Source organism: Molothrus ater, chromosome 4, assembly GCF_012460135.2.
Source record: "Molothrus ater isolate BHLD 08-10-18 breed brown headed cowbird chromosome 4, BPBGC_Mater_1.1, whole genome shotgun sequence".
In the NCBI taxonomy this organism is placed as follows: Eukaryota; Metazoa; Chordata; class Aves; order Passeriformes; family Icteridae; genus Molothrus; species Molothrus ater.
The window spans coordinates 45,494,304-45,510,258 of NC_050481.2; the positions used below are offsets into that span (position 1 = coordinate 45,494,304).

The 15,955-nt window shown below is 44.0% G+C and overlaps 1 protein-coding gene across 1 annotated transcript in view; it reads right to left on the reverse strand.

The window, feature by feature from the left end:
• Window positions 1-14,602, reverse strand: part of KIT (KIT proto-oncogene, receptor tyrosine kinase) — a 56,475-nt gene extending 41,873 nt beyond the window's left edge. The window contains exon 1 of the mRNA XM_036382771.2: window positions 14,506-14,602. Coding sequence (XP_036238664.1) covers window positions 14,506-14,578 — 73 coding nt within the window. The 5' untranslated portion in view covers window positions 14,579-14,602. The remainder of the gene's footprint in view (window positions 1-14,505) is intronic.
• Window positions 14,603-15,955: the final 1,353 nt, after the last annotated feature.

Sequence of the window (15,955 nt, forward strand, 5' to 3'; positions counted from 1 at the left end):
ATATTCTTATGGAACATTTATGACTCTTATCTACTCTTTCCCCTAGCCCGCATCCTATCCATTCCTGTTAGGAGTTCAAGTCTTTCCAACACTTACTAGCAGGACTATCTAGCAGCTTACTGGTAAGTTTTTTAAGGTAGTAAACAACACAGCAGAGACTGACCTGTCCAGAGGCACAAGAAATACATTATGTAGCAGAGCTGGAGAAAAAAAATGAGGGAACTAGCACAATATGGTGAAGTATCACTCATATTTCAAGATTATTTTGCTATGGTTCTTTTTGTGCAGTCTGTGAATTCTCAGCAAAACTTACAAATTCAATGATACCTTGTGCAAAGGATTCCCAGAGTGTAAAGGGTTTTTTTCTCTTGACTTCTGAAAATAATGTCTCTTAAAAAAAACTATGACAGTGTAGGGACAGCCAGTTGTAAACAGAATGACTATTAGATTTGCTTCGTATTATGCACCAAAATATCATCTGTCTTTAAAAAGAGAATTAAAATGGTGTTTAGAAAGATGAGAATGACTTTGTGTCTTCTTTTTGGAGGAATAATTAAGTGACAGAAATCTGAGAGTTTAACTAACAACTTGTAATCCGGTGCACTAATCCCCACAGCATGTGTCCATCTGCTCTCTGCTCATCTTTTCTCAGACTCGTGTCTGCAACTGCTCCATTTGTATGGCACCTGAGTGATGGGGCTCTTTCCAGGCCCCCTGTCGCTCTTGGGGACTCCAGCAACATTAACCATGTAATCACAGCCATGACACCAAGACCCATAATTCAGGAATCAGTCCTGTTGGCAGTACACATGCTAGAGGTAGTAAGGGATCTCCAAGTGCCAAACCCCACAGGATACAGTGTCTGCTGTCTCCTCACAGAGCTCTGTGTGCATGATCCCACGTGGGATCCTGGCTTTACCAGTCACTAGTAGGACTGCAAACTTTCTGAGCAATGGGATGCAGGAAGTCTTCCAGGTGTGGGTATGCATCCTTACTTTGTTACCTACCCCACACCTAGGCATGCCCCCACCCTCTCTCCACCTCTTCACACCTTTGAAAAGGAGGTGGAGCACTATGTCAATATTCAGCTGAGTGTTCCCATCCCAGTGAGGCTCACCTGACCACAGGAACAACTCAGGACAAGAAGGGAGGAAACCTGTCTTCTGCCCACATGGGTCCTTTGGTCTCAAGTGGTGCAGATGATCCCACTGTGACACATTCAACACTCCCCACATACTGCATAGCCAGAGTACCACACTGGCATTCTGCATGACCCTCTAGAGCTGTCCTCAAGGGCAACCAGAGGATGTAGTTACTATATGCTAACAAAAATACACTAATAATGGCAAATAAGTCACAGTTTAAAAAAAAACTAAAATAAACTAATAAGCTCAGAGTTGGACAATCCAAGTTCCATTTTGGATGTACTAAATTTGAGTCCTACAGCTGAAGAGCTTCACTTCCACAACCCTAACTTTTCTTTGTAATATAAAAAACTTGGGTTAAAAACTACAGTGCTGGGAACAATCACTTGAGAACAAGGCTGTGTAACTGAAAAAAAAAAAAAGGAGATATAAATATATTAAAATGAAGGGAGAGGGAGGAAAGAGGAGGAGTACAGCAGTTGTGAATTCTGCATGCAGAAGGAACATCTGGAAAACCAAGCTGGAGGAATTAGAAAATCAAACAGCTCTAGATAATACTGATAGGAAATGCAGGTCAAATTGCAGGGATATGATTAAGGACAGCAGAATGTTCCTGTAACAATTAAGGGATGTGCAAACAACAAAAGCTCTGGCTAAGGAGTGAACCATCCTGTGAAAAAAATACAGTTTATGTTGGAGCTTTTCAGCCTCAGCACAACACTGGTGTAGCATGGAAGAGCACATCAGGTGCAAGTCCACATCAAGCTCACAAGCAACTGGAAACCATTTCCAGCTGCCAAGCAAACAAAGGATGTGGGACTGCCATGGACTAAGACAAAGAGTCAAATACTGTGGATTTTATTCCCAGCTCTGCCACACATTTCCTGCACAACCTTAGGCCAACAGGTTAGTCTCTCTCTGTGGCCACTTCCTCTTTCAACTCTTATCTAAACATTAAAAGGAACAAGAAGTTTGTGGCAGCTCTATAGCACAACAGATTGCTTCCAAAGAAAAATAAAACAAAAAACCCTGTGCCTTATCCCACGTCCTTCCATTTTCAAGTTGTGTGGAACATCTCCCTGGGCAGAGGCACAGTGCAGCTTCCCACTGCAGTCACAACCTGCTCACACCCAGTACCAGCCTCTCTGCGCAGCCCATGGCACTGGCAGTGCCCTGCCAACAGATTCATTGCTGCTCAGCAAGGGCAAATCCCTCACCCTGCCTCCCCAAGGGCTGGGACACACTGAAAGGGCATGGCAGGCTCTTCTGAGCTTCTGCCTTTTCCCCCTGCAGTTGTCCATAACCTTCATAGTCATCATCATTTGAGCTGTACAAACACTGCACAACGAAAACAGTGACCTGACCGTGACCTGATCCTGACCATGATTTCTAAAGTAGCTAACGTTTTTCTATCACAAATGCACAGAGGAGCTAAACTTCAAGAGACAAAATGTCCACAACTTTTGTGTAAGATTGTGAGGATTGGATACAATTAGAGAGGCTATTTTTTTTCAGTGCCTCTACATTCTGAGCACTGGCTTCATTTCAAGGGCTATCACACAGACCTCACTCACTGTGGTTTTTCATCTACAACAACATAAGAGAGCAGAAACAAGAGATATGCTTTATCAGTTAAAGTAGTGGCACTGCTGTAGATGCAATGGTCCAGGGATATCAGCAACACATAGCTTGCAGGGAAGTAATATCCTCTTTCAGCATACCCAGCACTGCTGGAAAAAATGAACGTGTTTTCAGACATACAAGTCCCCTGTAGGTCTGGAAGAAGAGCAGAAGCAAAACCAACCATTTTACACAAGTGCAGAGGTCGTAGCCAGAAGCCTGCTCAATCCTCTCTAGAGTATTTACACACAGGTCTAATTGAGGAATATCACCTTTCCAACTGTTTCGTATTTGTTGAAGCCACTATGACAGTTGACATAAGCTATGATGGACATGAATGTAAGATCCTTTCAATTACATTTTCTTTGTCTTGCCATTTCATGCCCCAAGGAAAAATATAAAGTGTCAAACTTTCATGTTAATTGCACTGAAACAACTTGAATTTACTCTGATGTATAAAATCTCCCAGATTTTTCAAAGGAGAGATGGTATCATATGCTTACTTGTTTTGTTCCATTTCACTAAACAGACACTCTCCCTTATGCTATATGAAAAGTTTAGCAATGGCAAATGTCAGTTTTAAATTATTTGATCTGAAAGCTACATCAGATCCTGTTCCAGCCAGGCTCTGGGGATAAAGGTGGCTAGCAAAAGAAACCATCCATACCAATCATCTTCCTCAGAGACATAAACCAAAAAATACCCAACACATGATTGATTGTCCCTGCAAGTGTTACGGACTCTCAGCATATCTGAACAACACAAATCCTTGCTGACTGCTCCTCTGCCCCAACTGCTTTTCAGAGACTGAAAAATTATCTGTCACTGGACACATACTTAAGTCTAGGCTGATTAGGCTTCCCTGCAGAACTAAGCAGTTTGTTTCTAACCCATCTCCAGGGTCGGTGCTATCTGCTGACCAACAGACTCTTCAATGCTGTGTTTCCCAAGCAGAAACAAAGAGCTCACAAGCTTGTGCCCACTCTGATGTTTGGGATTCTTGGAAGCTATATATTACTGAGCAGTAGACCAGTGCAGAGGATTAATGAGGGCTTTGACTTTTACCCAGCTGCATGAGGGCAACCCCTGTCTTCCCAGCCAGCCCTGCTTGCCCCCTCACCCCCAAAGGGAAGGGGGCAGAGGAAGGGCACTGTGGAGAGCGGGAGGCGGGAGCTCACCAGCACAGCACTCAAAGGCACAGCCAAGCTGACTCCATCTGCAAACAGCATCAAGGAGAAATGAACATCTCCCACACAAAGAGCAAGTGTGGAACCAGCCAGCTGATTCCCACCCATGGCAAACCCAAGAGAGGAAGTGGCAGGAGGTTAGCACAAAGGTTGTCTTTATCATCTGTGGAGGCATGAGCACGAGGAACTACAGAGGCTGTGAGGCACCCCCCTTTGCAGTGAGGCCCCATGGTAACCTTTCAGCTCCACAGTCTGGGCTTGCACCTACATGGACCTGCCCCACCACACACCTCATGCCCTGGCACGAGAACAGAACAAGTAAAAGGCACTTGGTGCTTAGCACTTGCAGAGAAAAGGGCTCAGGAGACTGAGGGGACACCCAGCTACACCTGGAGAGAGGTTATGCACCCCCTAGAACAAGATGTGGTGAATCGGGAAGAGCCAGTATCAGAGACAGGTAGCAAGAAGCCAAACCCAGCCAGCTCTACAGACCCTGTACACCACAGCCTCTGGGAGAAACATTCACAGAATCTTCAGGCAGGCTAAACATGAGCACCTGGGACAATGCCTGGCTTGTGGGTGGAAGCCAGCAGGTCCTCCTGCAGGGGGTCTTGTCACATCAATTAGCCATGCAGCCAACAGCACTTTGCTTCAGTACTTCAGAAGCAGGCTTAGCAGAGCAGATCCCTCACATGACCTCCACAACCATGTGAGAGCTGCCCTATGCATGCAAGCACAACACTCACTCAAGGCCAGGGGCTGGGGGAAGCAACTGGACCTTCCAGAGACAGAGACACACCTTCCTCTTCCCTGCTGGCTTTACTTCCCTTGCTGGGGTAAGGAAAATGCAGCCATGCAAACAGGCTATTGTTCCTGCCTGCTGAGCAGCTTGCCCTTTCTGACAGGCATCCCTCACTCTGCAAATAGAGCCATTTGTCAAAGGCAGACATGTAGCTGAATATATTTCTAGTTTAGTACACATACTAAATGACTACAGCAGGATCAAACACCATGTTTCCTTCTAAGGCTGAGTACAGTACCTCCCTGAATCCTCCTTATTTGAGAAGACATGGCTTTGGGGCTTTTTCTGTTGTTTTGGGATTTGTTTTTTGAAGGAGTACCACGTGCACTACATTAGCCCAGGCACTTATCTTGAAGCACTGTGTGTGACAACCTACCCTAGGTGATTAATTCATTTCATTATATTACATTGACACACTGTGGTCTCTTATACCTGAACTTCCCACCATGGAAGGAATCTACAGGCAATGTATTAATGAATAAAACCAAACCCAATGCATGACTGACCTGCCAGTTTTGGGGTTTTTTTAAACATAGAATAGTCTATGCTTACAACAACTACCTGATAATTCTTATTCAGAGAGAAACACAGTACAGCTAAATATGTAGGTACACACACAAGTAGACTTGCAAAAAAAAAAAGAGCAACTGTATGCCACAGTGATTGTCAGCATTGAGATTTATACATTTAGACTGAGTCTTACTCCTACTGAATTACTGCCTTCTTTCCTCTAATTTCCAAAATTACTTATTACCAGCTGTCCCCATGGTTAGTTTTGTCAGCTGTTAGACACATAAATAAACAAATTATGAAGTAAGTATGGAGAATGATTAGAAGGAATGAAAAAGCACACTAATGCATAGTGTATTCATATTCAGCTGTCATGTGCCCCATCTATTCCTTTAATGGCTCTTTCTTCTCACTTCTCTTTGCTGACATTTACATTAAAAGGTGCAGTTTCTTTCAACTTCCATTTTGAATGAATGTTCCTTGTAATGAGCAACATAGGCTTGAAAGCATGTTTTCTGAAATGCAGTGAAAAGGTAATTTTAATGAAGGGAAACGAGAAAACTGCAGAACAGTAAATCGCTTTGCAATCTGAATTAATGCCTATTTGGAAAAGGCTCAACTGAGGAAGGAGATGTAAGACTTTTGGCAATGCGAATTCTAATTATTTCAAGTCTTGGCAGTAATTTTATCAAATAGTAGCAATTTCATTAAAAGGTGCACTGGTAATCATCTACATAAGGCCTCCAGAGGGAAAATATACCAATAATTGCATAATTACGTTATCACTGCTCTTATGATGGACCACATTAAATACCACAAAGAGGAACGCTGCTTTTTACTTTCTCTAGGTATTTAGTTCAGTACATTTTCCTAGAAGATTACAGCAATAAACAAGACTTTCAGATTAACATGTTCACCAAATTTTGCAGAAAAGACACAGCTATCTTTTATGTCCATAATACTTTGTATTCTCTTTTCTTTCACTGAAAGAACTGACAGATTAATGAGAAAAATTCTGGGTATAGTAATAAGATAGAGTATTTATATAGTTGTGTTTCCAAAATACAAGTCACTGCATCATGTCGTACAGGCACATGGCACAGGATCCAGGATTTAAGAGGCAGGTTTTAGGATGTTTCCACATTTGTCCATATAAATTAAGTGTATTGATTCAGAGATTTTTAATAAGCCTGCAAGAACTTAGATTTCCCTTGTCTAAATAACACTTAAACTTTTCTGTTAAGATGTTGGTAAAAAATGATTGTAAAAGCATTGTTTTACAGAAAATACCAAATCTAATAAGTCATTTTTAGTGAGGTACCCAGTATATTAGATATGCATCTTTGCCTATGCCTTCTTAAACCATGACTGGGACAGTTTCAGGAGGAGTCATTGGCACATTTCGCAGAACACCCTCAGGTGAAAAATTTCACCTCAGACAATCACACCAACACCCAGCAACATCTGTCACTGATGTTGTCTTAGACAGAAGTGCTTTGAATACAGAGACTTGGATATATTTCTGACAATTCAGCTTCATTTCCTCAGTCCTCTGGCAATGAGATAAATAACTCTCCAATATCACAGAAGTCCAACTTGTAGTTTTTGCTTTTAAATTGCACTTTATTTTCTAGTTTACTTATAAGCCTTATCAGAAATTGCACATACATGACATATATACAGGTAACTGCTTACTGAAAAACAGTCCTTCTTCCTGCTCCAGGAAAGATACACAGGGGACTACTTAATGTGAGTGCAGCCCAAGTGCCTGCTTAAACAGGGAATCCTATTCCATCATCTCTTCTGAATAGATCTGGATTATAGGAGGAGACCAGAAATACAGGTCTTGCTTCTGCTCCTTCCATTTGACCTCTTTTATTGTGCTGCATACCTCAAATCCTAGGTATGATAACATTAATACTCCTGCAAAGTCAGCAATTTTATGTATAATACCTGGAAGTCAGACATGCTATGGAATAGGAAACTTCAACAGCTTGTGTTAAAATTCAACACTAATGGTAGGAAGCTTTTATTTTGTGGAAGGTAACATAATTTCTTTTCAAAATATAAAAGTTATGCTCACCCAGGCATAGAAAGCACTTCCATGGTATAGACAATAGCAAACAAGCATCAAAAGTGAAGAAGAGAATCAGCCAGCCACTGAGCAGCAAAAAATGAATGCTTCTGGATCAGGTCCTAGCACAGAATTGTATATAAGGCATACAAACAGAACCATTTCAGGTGAAAATATCCCATATTAAGCTGCATATTATTTAATATTACATGAAAAAGTAAACCCATGACATTTTTATAATGTACATTTTCCTTATAAAGGTAAAAATACTCAACAGTGATTTTGAAAATATAACAACATAAATTTAAACTTACAGCTCCTCTAATCATTAAAAAAATAAAAGCAAAAATTTATTCAAGCTGTAAATTTGCTGTCAACATTTTAAAGATCATATAACTACTGGATTCATCAAAGTCAGCCCCTGAGCACCTTCAGGCAGGTTGTGCTGCAGCAATAAACCAGCCTTTGACGTGTGGAGTTTCCTAGCAGGTGCAGAGAAAATATTTTCTTTATTTCAGTTCATTCAGTACAACTCAATTAAGCAACTAGTCCATTCAAAGAAGAGCTACTGATCTGGAGCTGAAAAAAAACCATGGATGTTTCTTTCCATTGCTATTCTAAGAATAAGGAGAGAATGACATGGACTAGTTCTAAAATTTTTGTAGCATAGTGATTAGAAGCCACCAGTTTTGACTACAGATAGGCCTTTCAGGCATTAATTCTTTTTTTCAAAACATTTCTCAATGAGTTTTTTCTTCTGAATTGGCTGGCTTCTATGTGGTGCTATTTTTTATCTAACGGAAGAACATTTCAGAATTCTTGTTTCCGTCATTGTAATCGATGCAAATCATCAGCAAAAATCAATTATCTAATACAAGAAATGTCAACATTTTCTATTTTCATACTAAAACATACACATGAAGAATCAGGATCAGTGTATATCTAACAAGCTACATAATTGCTTAAATACAGGCACAGTGATTAATCAAAGTAAGTATAACATTAACTGCAAAGGCTATATTTAATTAAAACTCTATCTCAATGGTAATAAAGGAGGTTAAACCTTTCTTTGCAAAATGATTAAGTACAAATGCAAAACAGTTAAAATGAGGCTTACTGTTGGCTGATTTAAACCATGATTAAAATCAGATTTACAATGCTTTGAATCAAATTGAAGCACATAGTACAGGGGGAGGTGACCATTTTATTGAACCTGGAAACACTGCATTTCTCATCTGCAGTCAGATGTCAGTTTTAAGATCATATCTGGAAGAAATGCAAACAAGTCTGAGAGGGCTGAGAAGAGCAGGAGAAGGAGGAGTTACAAAAGACACTCCAAAAGAAAATGTCTGAAAAGGTTTATCATAGAAAAGAGAAGCCAAAGGGTTTATATCATCGATGTGTAAAATATTATTATAACAAGGATGGTGATGAGTAGTTCATATATCCAAAAGACCACGAGAATAAAAGGATGGAATTAGGCAACCAGCAAGAGAGATTAGGTATCAGAAGCTTTTGACCTTTAATACCTATTTACTAGAAAAAACAGGTGGTAAGAGTCTGCAGCACAAATCTGCCTTAGAGCAGGTTAGAACAAAAGTCTGTGTGGGGAGATCTGCTCCATCTGACTACAAGGAAGAGCTGGGGACAGAGCAGATCTCTGCAGGTCTCCTCCAGCCTTACTCAGAGTTCTATGGGAGCTTCCAAAGACTTGCTGTGTCTCTTAAAAACCCAGCTGCAGGAAGAAGATGAATGCATGAGAAAGTCAGATTTCACGCAGCAAAGAATGAAATTTCCAGTCCTGAGGCCTGCAGACAAAACCTTCAACATGTGACATCCAGTGCAGCCATTAACTCCTGAACAAAAAACAGATTAAGTAAGAGAGCCAAGAGCAAGTTTTAAATCTCATGATACCTGTCAGCAGGAATCTGGTTAGTTCTGAATGGCCTAGGTATGTGAACACCCAAAACATTTCTATTACACAGCTCACTGGGGATTTTCCACCCCTTCAAAGCATGCAGGCTCTCAATGACAGGTTATAATCAACCAAGCTTGATTTCTTTTTCCTGTATGGCTTTTGCACAGTGCCTTTCTGTAAAACAATTCCACTCCAGCCTTCTCTTCTCCAGACTGAACAGCCCCAGCTCTCTCAGCCTGTCTTCACAGGAGACTGCCTGCAGCCCTCTGGTCCCTCATGAGGAGCACGGTCACCCAGCAAGAGCAGGGGACAACTGCTTAGGACTGACAGGAAAAGACAGGAGATGTAGGACTAACCTGGCATTTGCCATGCTTCCAAAGAACCTCTAAGAGATGCATCTCTCTGATTTTCACATTTGCCTGCCACAGTGTTCATCTCTTCTTAACTTAAATCAGCCCATGCATCCTCTTTATCACTTAGATTTACAACTGCCAGTGCCTAGTTGACCTGAGAATTCTTCTCCATATCAGATATTCGATTGTGTTACGTGATTACAGATTCAACTGCCAAGATGACATTTAAAATTATAGACACTGAAGGCAGTCAGCTCCCCCAGTGACAAAAAACCCTGTAGCTCTTAATGGTACCCATTGATGCTTCATTTTAGTTCAATTTCCAGAAATGATCCCTATGGAGCAGCCCAGAAGTTGCATAGCATGGTAGCAACATTAGAAATTTTTTCTGTTATTTACATGTCTCTTTGCTGGTAAAGTCAAGAGCCTGACATGCTGTAAAAAAACCCCTTTTGCAACGTGAAAAATATCATTAAAAATCCATTAAATCTGAAAACCGGTGTTTTCAGAATAAATCAATATAATCCCCAAGAGGAAATCCACTGAGAAAATAACATTTACTGAGCTTTCTAATTGGTATCCCCTAGAAAATAGGAGTCACGTTCTCCCCTCAAACACAGATGTTTACACTCTCCTTATGCTTTTATCACTAACGGCAGCAATCTTGGCCAGTGGACAAACAATACACTTCAGTTGTCATTAGGTTTGGCAGCCAGCCAAGGAGACTGCTCACACGCGTAAAATTACGTTCGTTTATGACTGTTTGCAGGATTCATTGTCAAACAGGGTCCTACTGGAAAAAAAAAAAAAACCTTCTAGTTTCCTAAAAGTCACTGAAAAAGACAACCACAGTACTATAGAATACAGTAATCTAGAAGAATACTAGTAATTTTAAAATTGCTTTTATGCCAAGTTCTCATAATTTCTGTGTGCATTCTCTTCAGATTGTTTTAAATAAATGACCAAAAGATGTAACACACTTTCCTTAGGCACAGCAGCATCAGCTCTTCTCTCCCGCCTAAAGTTACAATGAACACCTTAAGCTCTGTAACAGCTGAGAAGCCCCAACTAGGGAAGCTGAGTTTCCAAGGGACAGAAACATCTGCAACTTGCTTCTTGTGCATGGGAACAGTCAGAAAGACATTCAGAAATTTTAGAGAGGTAAAGTTATGTACTTCCAGTGAGAAGGTACTTACAGTAAATGCAATGCATTAGGCTATCAGACCTCATTTCCTCTAGCCATTCTCTGAACAGCTGAAAGAGACTTAAGGAAATGAGTCAAAATCCTGGAAGATGTTTGTACTAGATGAAAAAGAAAACAACATCTGTAAAATCATGTGTCACATCCATAGAGCAAGACAATGTGTAACACTCGATCTCTGCAATGGCATTGATCTTCATGGAGAGAGAGAAAAAAAAAGCTGAAAAGTGGCTTAACCTTGAGCAATTACTGCCTCTCTTCTACAAGACTGATATGAGATTGTATCAGTCATTGTGTATTGTAGATAAACATATATGTTGTTGAAACTCTTGGATGCTGCGTGGTTCTTGTTTTATCCAGAATTTGTTATTCCTTACCTTCAGATTCCATCAGACTGTTTAGTGTTTGGACTAGAAAGCAGCTTTCCTTCAAACTACAAATGCCTGGTATTTGGCATTTAGTTTGGCAGCTCCAGATAGTCCTTTAAAATCTTTCTAATAGCTTGCAGTAACAATAAATTATAGTTCAGACAGAAATCTAAATACTACAGAGATAGCATTAGTCTCTCAGAACAGACCAGAGAGCAAAAAGGACAAGCTTCAATAGGAGAACCTCCTACTGACTGGAATACGACCCAAATGTTTCTCCCAAGACCTGTCCTAGCTCATGTTTACATGTGCTAAAGACATATCCCTTCCAATTCCACCTGCATCCTGGTGCAGCATGTCCCTTCTGGAGGTGACTCAGGATCCTTTGCTTAATTCAGGCACCTGCAAAGAAGTGCTATCGTTTGGACAAGCACTGGGAGAGCTGGAGTGAGATGGGAAACCCACAGAGAGCCAATACAACCCAATGGTACTACAGCTGCAGTCATCTGTTGACAAGAGGCTCTCTCTGGCAAAATAAGCACATGGAAATGCCTTCAGTCTCTATGAATGGTATTTAAACAGGATGTAAATGGGAATCTCACTTCTTGCCAAATTTGTCACATTCTTTATTATAAAGCCCGACCAAAAATCACTCACGCACTTGCAGGGAAAAGGTTCCCAGTGGCAGTGCAGGGAAAAAGAGTTGAATATTGAGCAATCTTTGACATTTCCATTCTGCTCCTGCCAGTGGCCTTAGGCTACATTTCTGCCCTCAAGACTTTGCACTGCCACAGGGGAGGGAGGAAAAGGAGGAGAGAGCAGAGATGGAAATGTGAGTAGGGAGGGCAGGATACTCAGATGGCTTGAGGGGGGTCAAGGCAGTGACTGAATGACAGCAATCAGAATCCTCATCAAATTCAATCTTCCTTCTTCAAGCTTCCTCCCTCATGGCTGATAGGTAGCAGGGAGCATCATAAAAACAGACATTCTTCCCTCTGGGCACAGGGAGAGTCTCCTATTACTCTGCAGCTGATTAGGGGGGGGGGGAAAAAGGTTGCATTGATGAATGGATGCTGAAGGGAACCATGTCCAGTCTTTCATGACCACAAGACAGAAACACAAGGGACTCTGGCAGAGTACTGGATGATGGGGGACAAAGCAAGCCTTGAGGGAGGACAGGAGAAGAAAAGAGAAAAGATCATTCCAGAATATTGCATCAAAATAAGGACAAGGCAAGTCCCAAATGGAAGGAAGTATGGAAGCATGTTAGTTTGCAAGTAAAACAAAAAGTAGGAAGGGACTATGGACAGAAAAGATGAATGGTTTACCCTTTGAGAAGCTACATTGAGCTGTTTTCTACATCCTCCTTCACAGCTTGCAACCAAAGGAAGACGCTCTTGACCAACAGCCAAAAAAAGATACTTACTATAAACCTGTACACTGATAAACAGGATAGGTCTCAACAGGGAGATCATCCCAGCCAAGTGTCTACACTGAGACAAAACCAAAAGTAGCACAGGGCCAAACTAGCTCTGGAGCAATCCAGAACAGCACACCAGCTCTGTCCTGCCTGTCACTTCTGATGCTCCTATGCTACTGCCAGGACTCGGACCATCACACCGATACCTCGCCCAGCACCACAAAACCAGCCCAGAATACTCCTACATCTGTGTGATACACAGATGATGCACATTCACACCCAAGGACAGCTGTCTTTTGCAGTAGCAAGTTATTTCTTACAACATGGTGTGGTTTTGCTCACACAAGTTTTTGTCTGATGCGTCCCTGAAGTCTCCCACAAGTAAGTGTACAAACCCAGAACGAGAAGAACAATCATGAGAAAGGTTCTCATTGATTCTCCTTGGTTCTGCAGTACTCTGGAAATTGCACCTCTGTCTTCCAGGACATGCTGTCAGTGGGACCCGTTTCCCAAGCTTTCCTTAAAGACAGCCTAACTACATGATGAAGGGTAGCCTTAAAGTGCAGGCAAGAAATTAATGGAGTAAAGAAAGCTGGCAGGTATTAATCATGTCAACATTTTTAAAATTTCTTTCTAGGAATGACTCATGGGTAGGAGACTTTTCCATTCCTGTGGCCACAGCATTTTGCAGCCTTATGTGAGTACTTCTAAATAGGAAAGCCCAAATTGCCAGATACCACACTTACTCAGATTACCAATAAACAAAAGGCAGCAAACAGAAAAAGTTACCTAAACAAAACCATTAAGGCATCCTAAAGTGTTTGACAACGAAGAAGTGTAAATTGTCACTTCTCTTGGTTTCTGGTGTTTTAGCGGTATTTGCTGCCCTGGGCAGAGGCCGGCGGAACCCTCCCCGTCTGTGTCACACAGGGTGCTCTGCGAGGCTCCTCTCTGGTGGTGGCAGCAGACGTTAAACACCTATCGCTGTGCATCGCTTCCCTGGAACCCAAGCTCGTTCTTAGATAAGCAGCAAAAGAACCTTTTATGTTATCTCCTTTCAGACTTTAGTGCCCACGGCCAAATTCCTCCCCAGGTCTAGCAGCGACCTCCTTCCAGCACCATCGCTGGACACAGCCAAACGCCTCCTAAGCCCACAAACCACGAAAGGAGATGCACGGCGGCTCTGAAAGCCGTGTGCGAAGTTGCCCAGCTCTGCAGCCAGATACAGTATTTAAACCGTTAGACCTGCGCTCCAGGGCTGAGAGGTCAACAAATAAACTCCCTTTTTAGAAACGAGTGGAAAGGAACGTACAACACATCAAAGTTTTAGCACCAGCTGATCCCCGGAAGGCCGGAGAGGCTCCTATCGCCCTCCTTTTCACCGCGAAGGTCCGTCAGTGCCGCAAGAGACAAGCCCTGATGCCCTGTCCCGCGGCGAGCCCTGCACCGGGGCTGCACCGGCGGCCGCAGAGGGCACCGAGCCCGCCTGCTCCCCCCGGGAGGCTGCACCCCGCTGCACAGCGCTGGACACCTGACGCCGGCTGCTCGTTCCTGCCCATTGTTCAACGAGCACTTAACCGCGGGGACATTTTGTACTGATCCCCGGACAGTTTATTGTCAAAACAGCCCGGCCGGGAAGGTGGAGGGGGGTGGAGGGGTTCCCTGCCGGCCCCTCTCCCAGCCCCGGATAGCCGCGCACGGCAAACAAAGGACTTTATTTCCCCGGCGGGGCGTCCCACAAGGGCAGCGCGGGGCGATGCCGGGCACACCGCGGGCTGCCGCCCGACCCCCGCCGCGGCGCTGCCCCGTGGAAGGGGCCGCCAGCGCCGAAGTTTTCCCCGCCGCCACCGCCCGTGCCAATCCCGGCCCCGCGGGGCTCCGCGCCCGCCCGCGCCCGCGGCTCCCACCTGCGGGGAAGAGGCTCAGCAGCAACAGCAGCACGGTGTGCGCCGGCTCCCGGGCGAGGATCGCGCCCTCCATCCCGGCGCGGCTGCCGCTCGCAGCGCCCGGCGCGGAGATGCCCGAGCCCCGCGGGAAGGAGCGGAGTAAAGCCGGCCCCGCCCCGCCCCGGCCCCCGCCCCGCCGCCACGGGGATGGGCGCAGGTGAGCGAGGAGCTCCCCCGCCCCCGAGAAGGGCAGCGCGCCGGGAGCCTCCCGCGGGCTCACCGTGAAGCCCCTCAACAGAATGGTTTAAGAAAAAAAGGCAGAGCCCAGTGGCTGAACGTGCGCACGGTGCTGTCGTGGGGGAGAGCTCGCCCTCCTCACGGGCAGCATTCTGCCGTGCCGAGCACCCCAGGGATCGGGGCTGTGTAAGCCCGAGTGGAACGTGGACCGGAGAAAGGTGGGGGGGAGCGGCCGGGCTGGGCACGGGAGCTGGAAACGGAGAGAGCATCCCTTAAAGGGCAGGTACAAAGCTATTTGCCTAGCTTTGAAATCCTCACTGATCGCTCCTGGAGGTGTTAACAGCAGGCTCTGGAGGCACCAAAGGTATCGCCTCCGCCCTGCCTCGCACTGCTGGGATCTACTCAGCCCGCTGTGGGCCACCACCTACTAAGGGCCAGAGCACCTAGAGTGAGACTTAAAAGTGTGTGCTGTGGCACAAAGCAAAGACTTGAAAGAAGTGGCTGGTTTGGTATGGAAAGGAGAAAACTGACAGGGAGCTTAAACGTGGAAAGGGTCCTTAAGAAAAGGATTGTGAGCGATTGTTTTTCATGTTCCTCAAGGGCAAGTTAAAAAGTTATCCTCTTAGTTCTCAGGAAAAAAAATCGCTTATATGTAAGGAAGGCAATTGCAAAGAGCAAGGAGGATTTAGACTTCAAATGCATTGCAAGAAGGGGTTGTGGAATCCCACAGAGGGAGTTTTTTAAGCACCAATGAGACCACTGACGAGGATCTGGGAGCACTGACTTCTGTAGCCGCAGAACTGGAGTGGAGCTGCTCTGCAGGCATAAATAACACAAACTACACAAATTTCTAGCTTTAACACTGCTTTAGCAGTTAGTGTCACACTGTTGAGGTGGAAGAAAGGTATACAAGTGACCCAGGCAAAGGAGTCATGCATGCATTCCCCAGCCATGCTCTGCCCAAGGTAGCAGCACCTGAACAGGCAGGTGGGCAGAGGACACACAGACTATCAGAAAACCCATAACAACACTTCTGGATGTACAGAAACATGTAGAGGACATATGGCAAAACTTTCACCCCTGGAAAAGCATAAATCTAGAATTCTTGAAATGTGTCGGCACAGATCAGAAAAATTATTGAAGGTAAAATATTCCTTCTTTTTTCTTCATCTTCCTTTCTTTTTCACTCCTGTCAGATTTTTTCCCAAGGTTAATAGCGCTGTCCCACATGGTC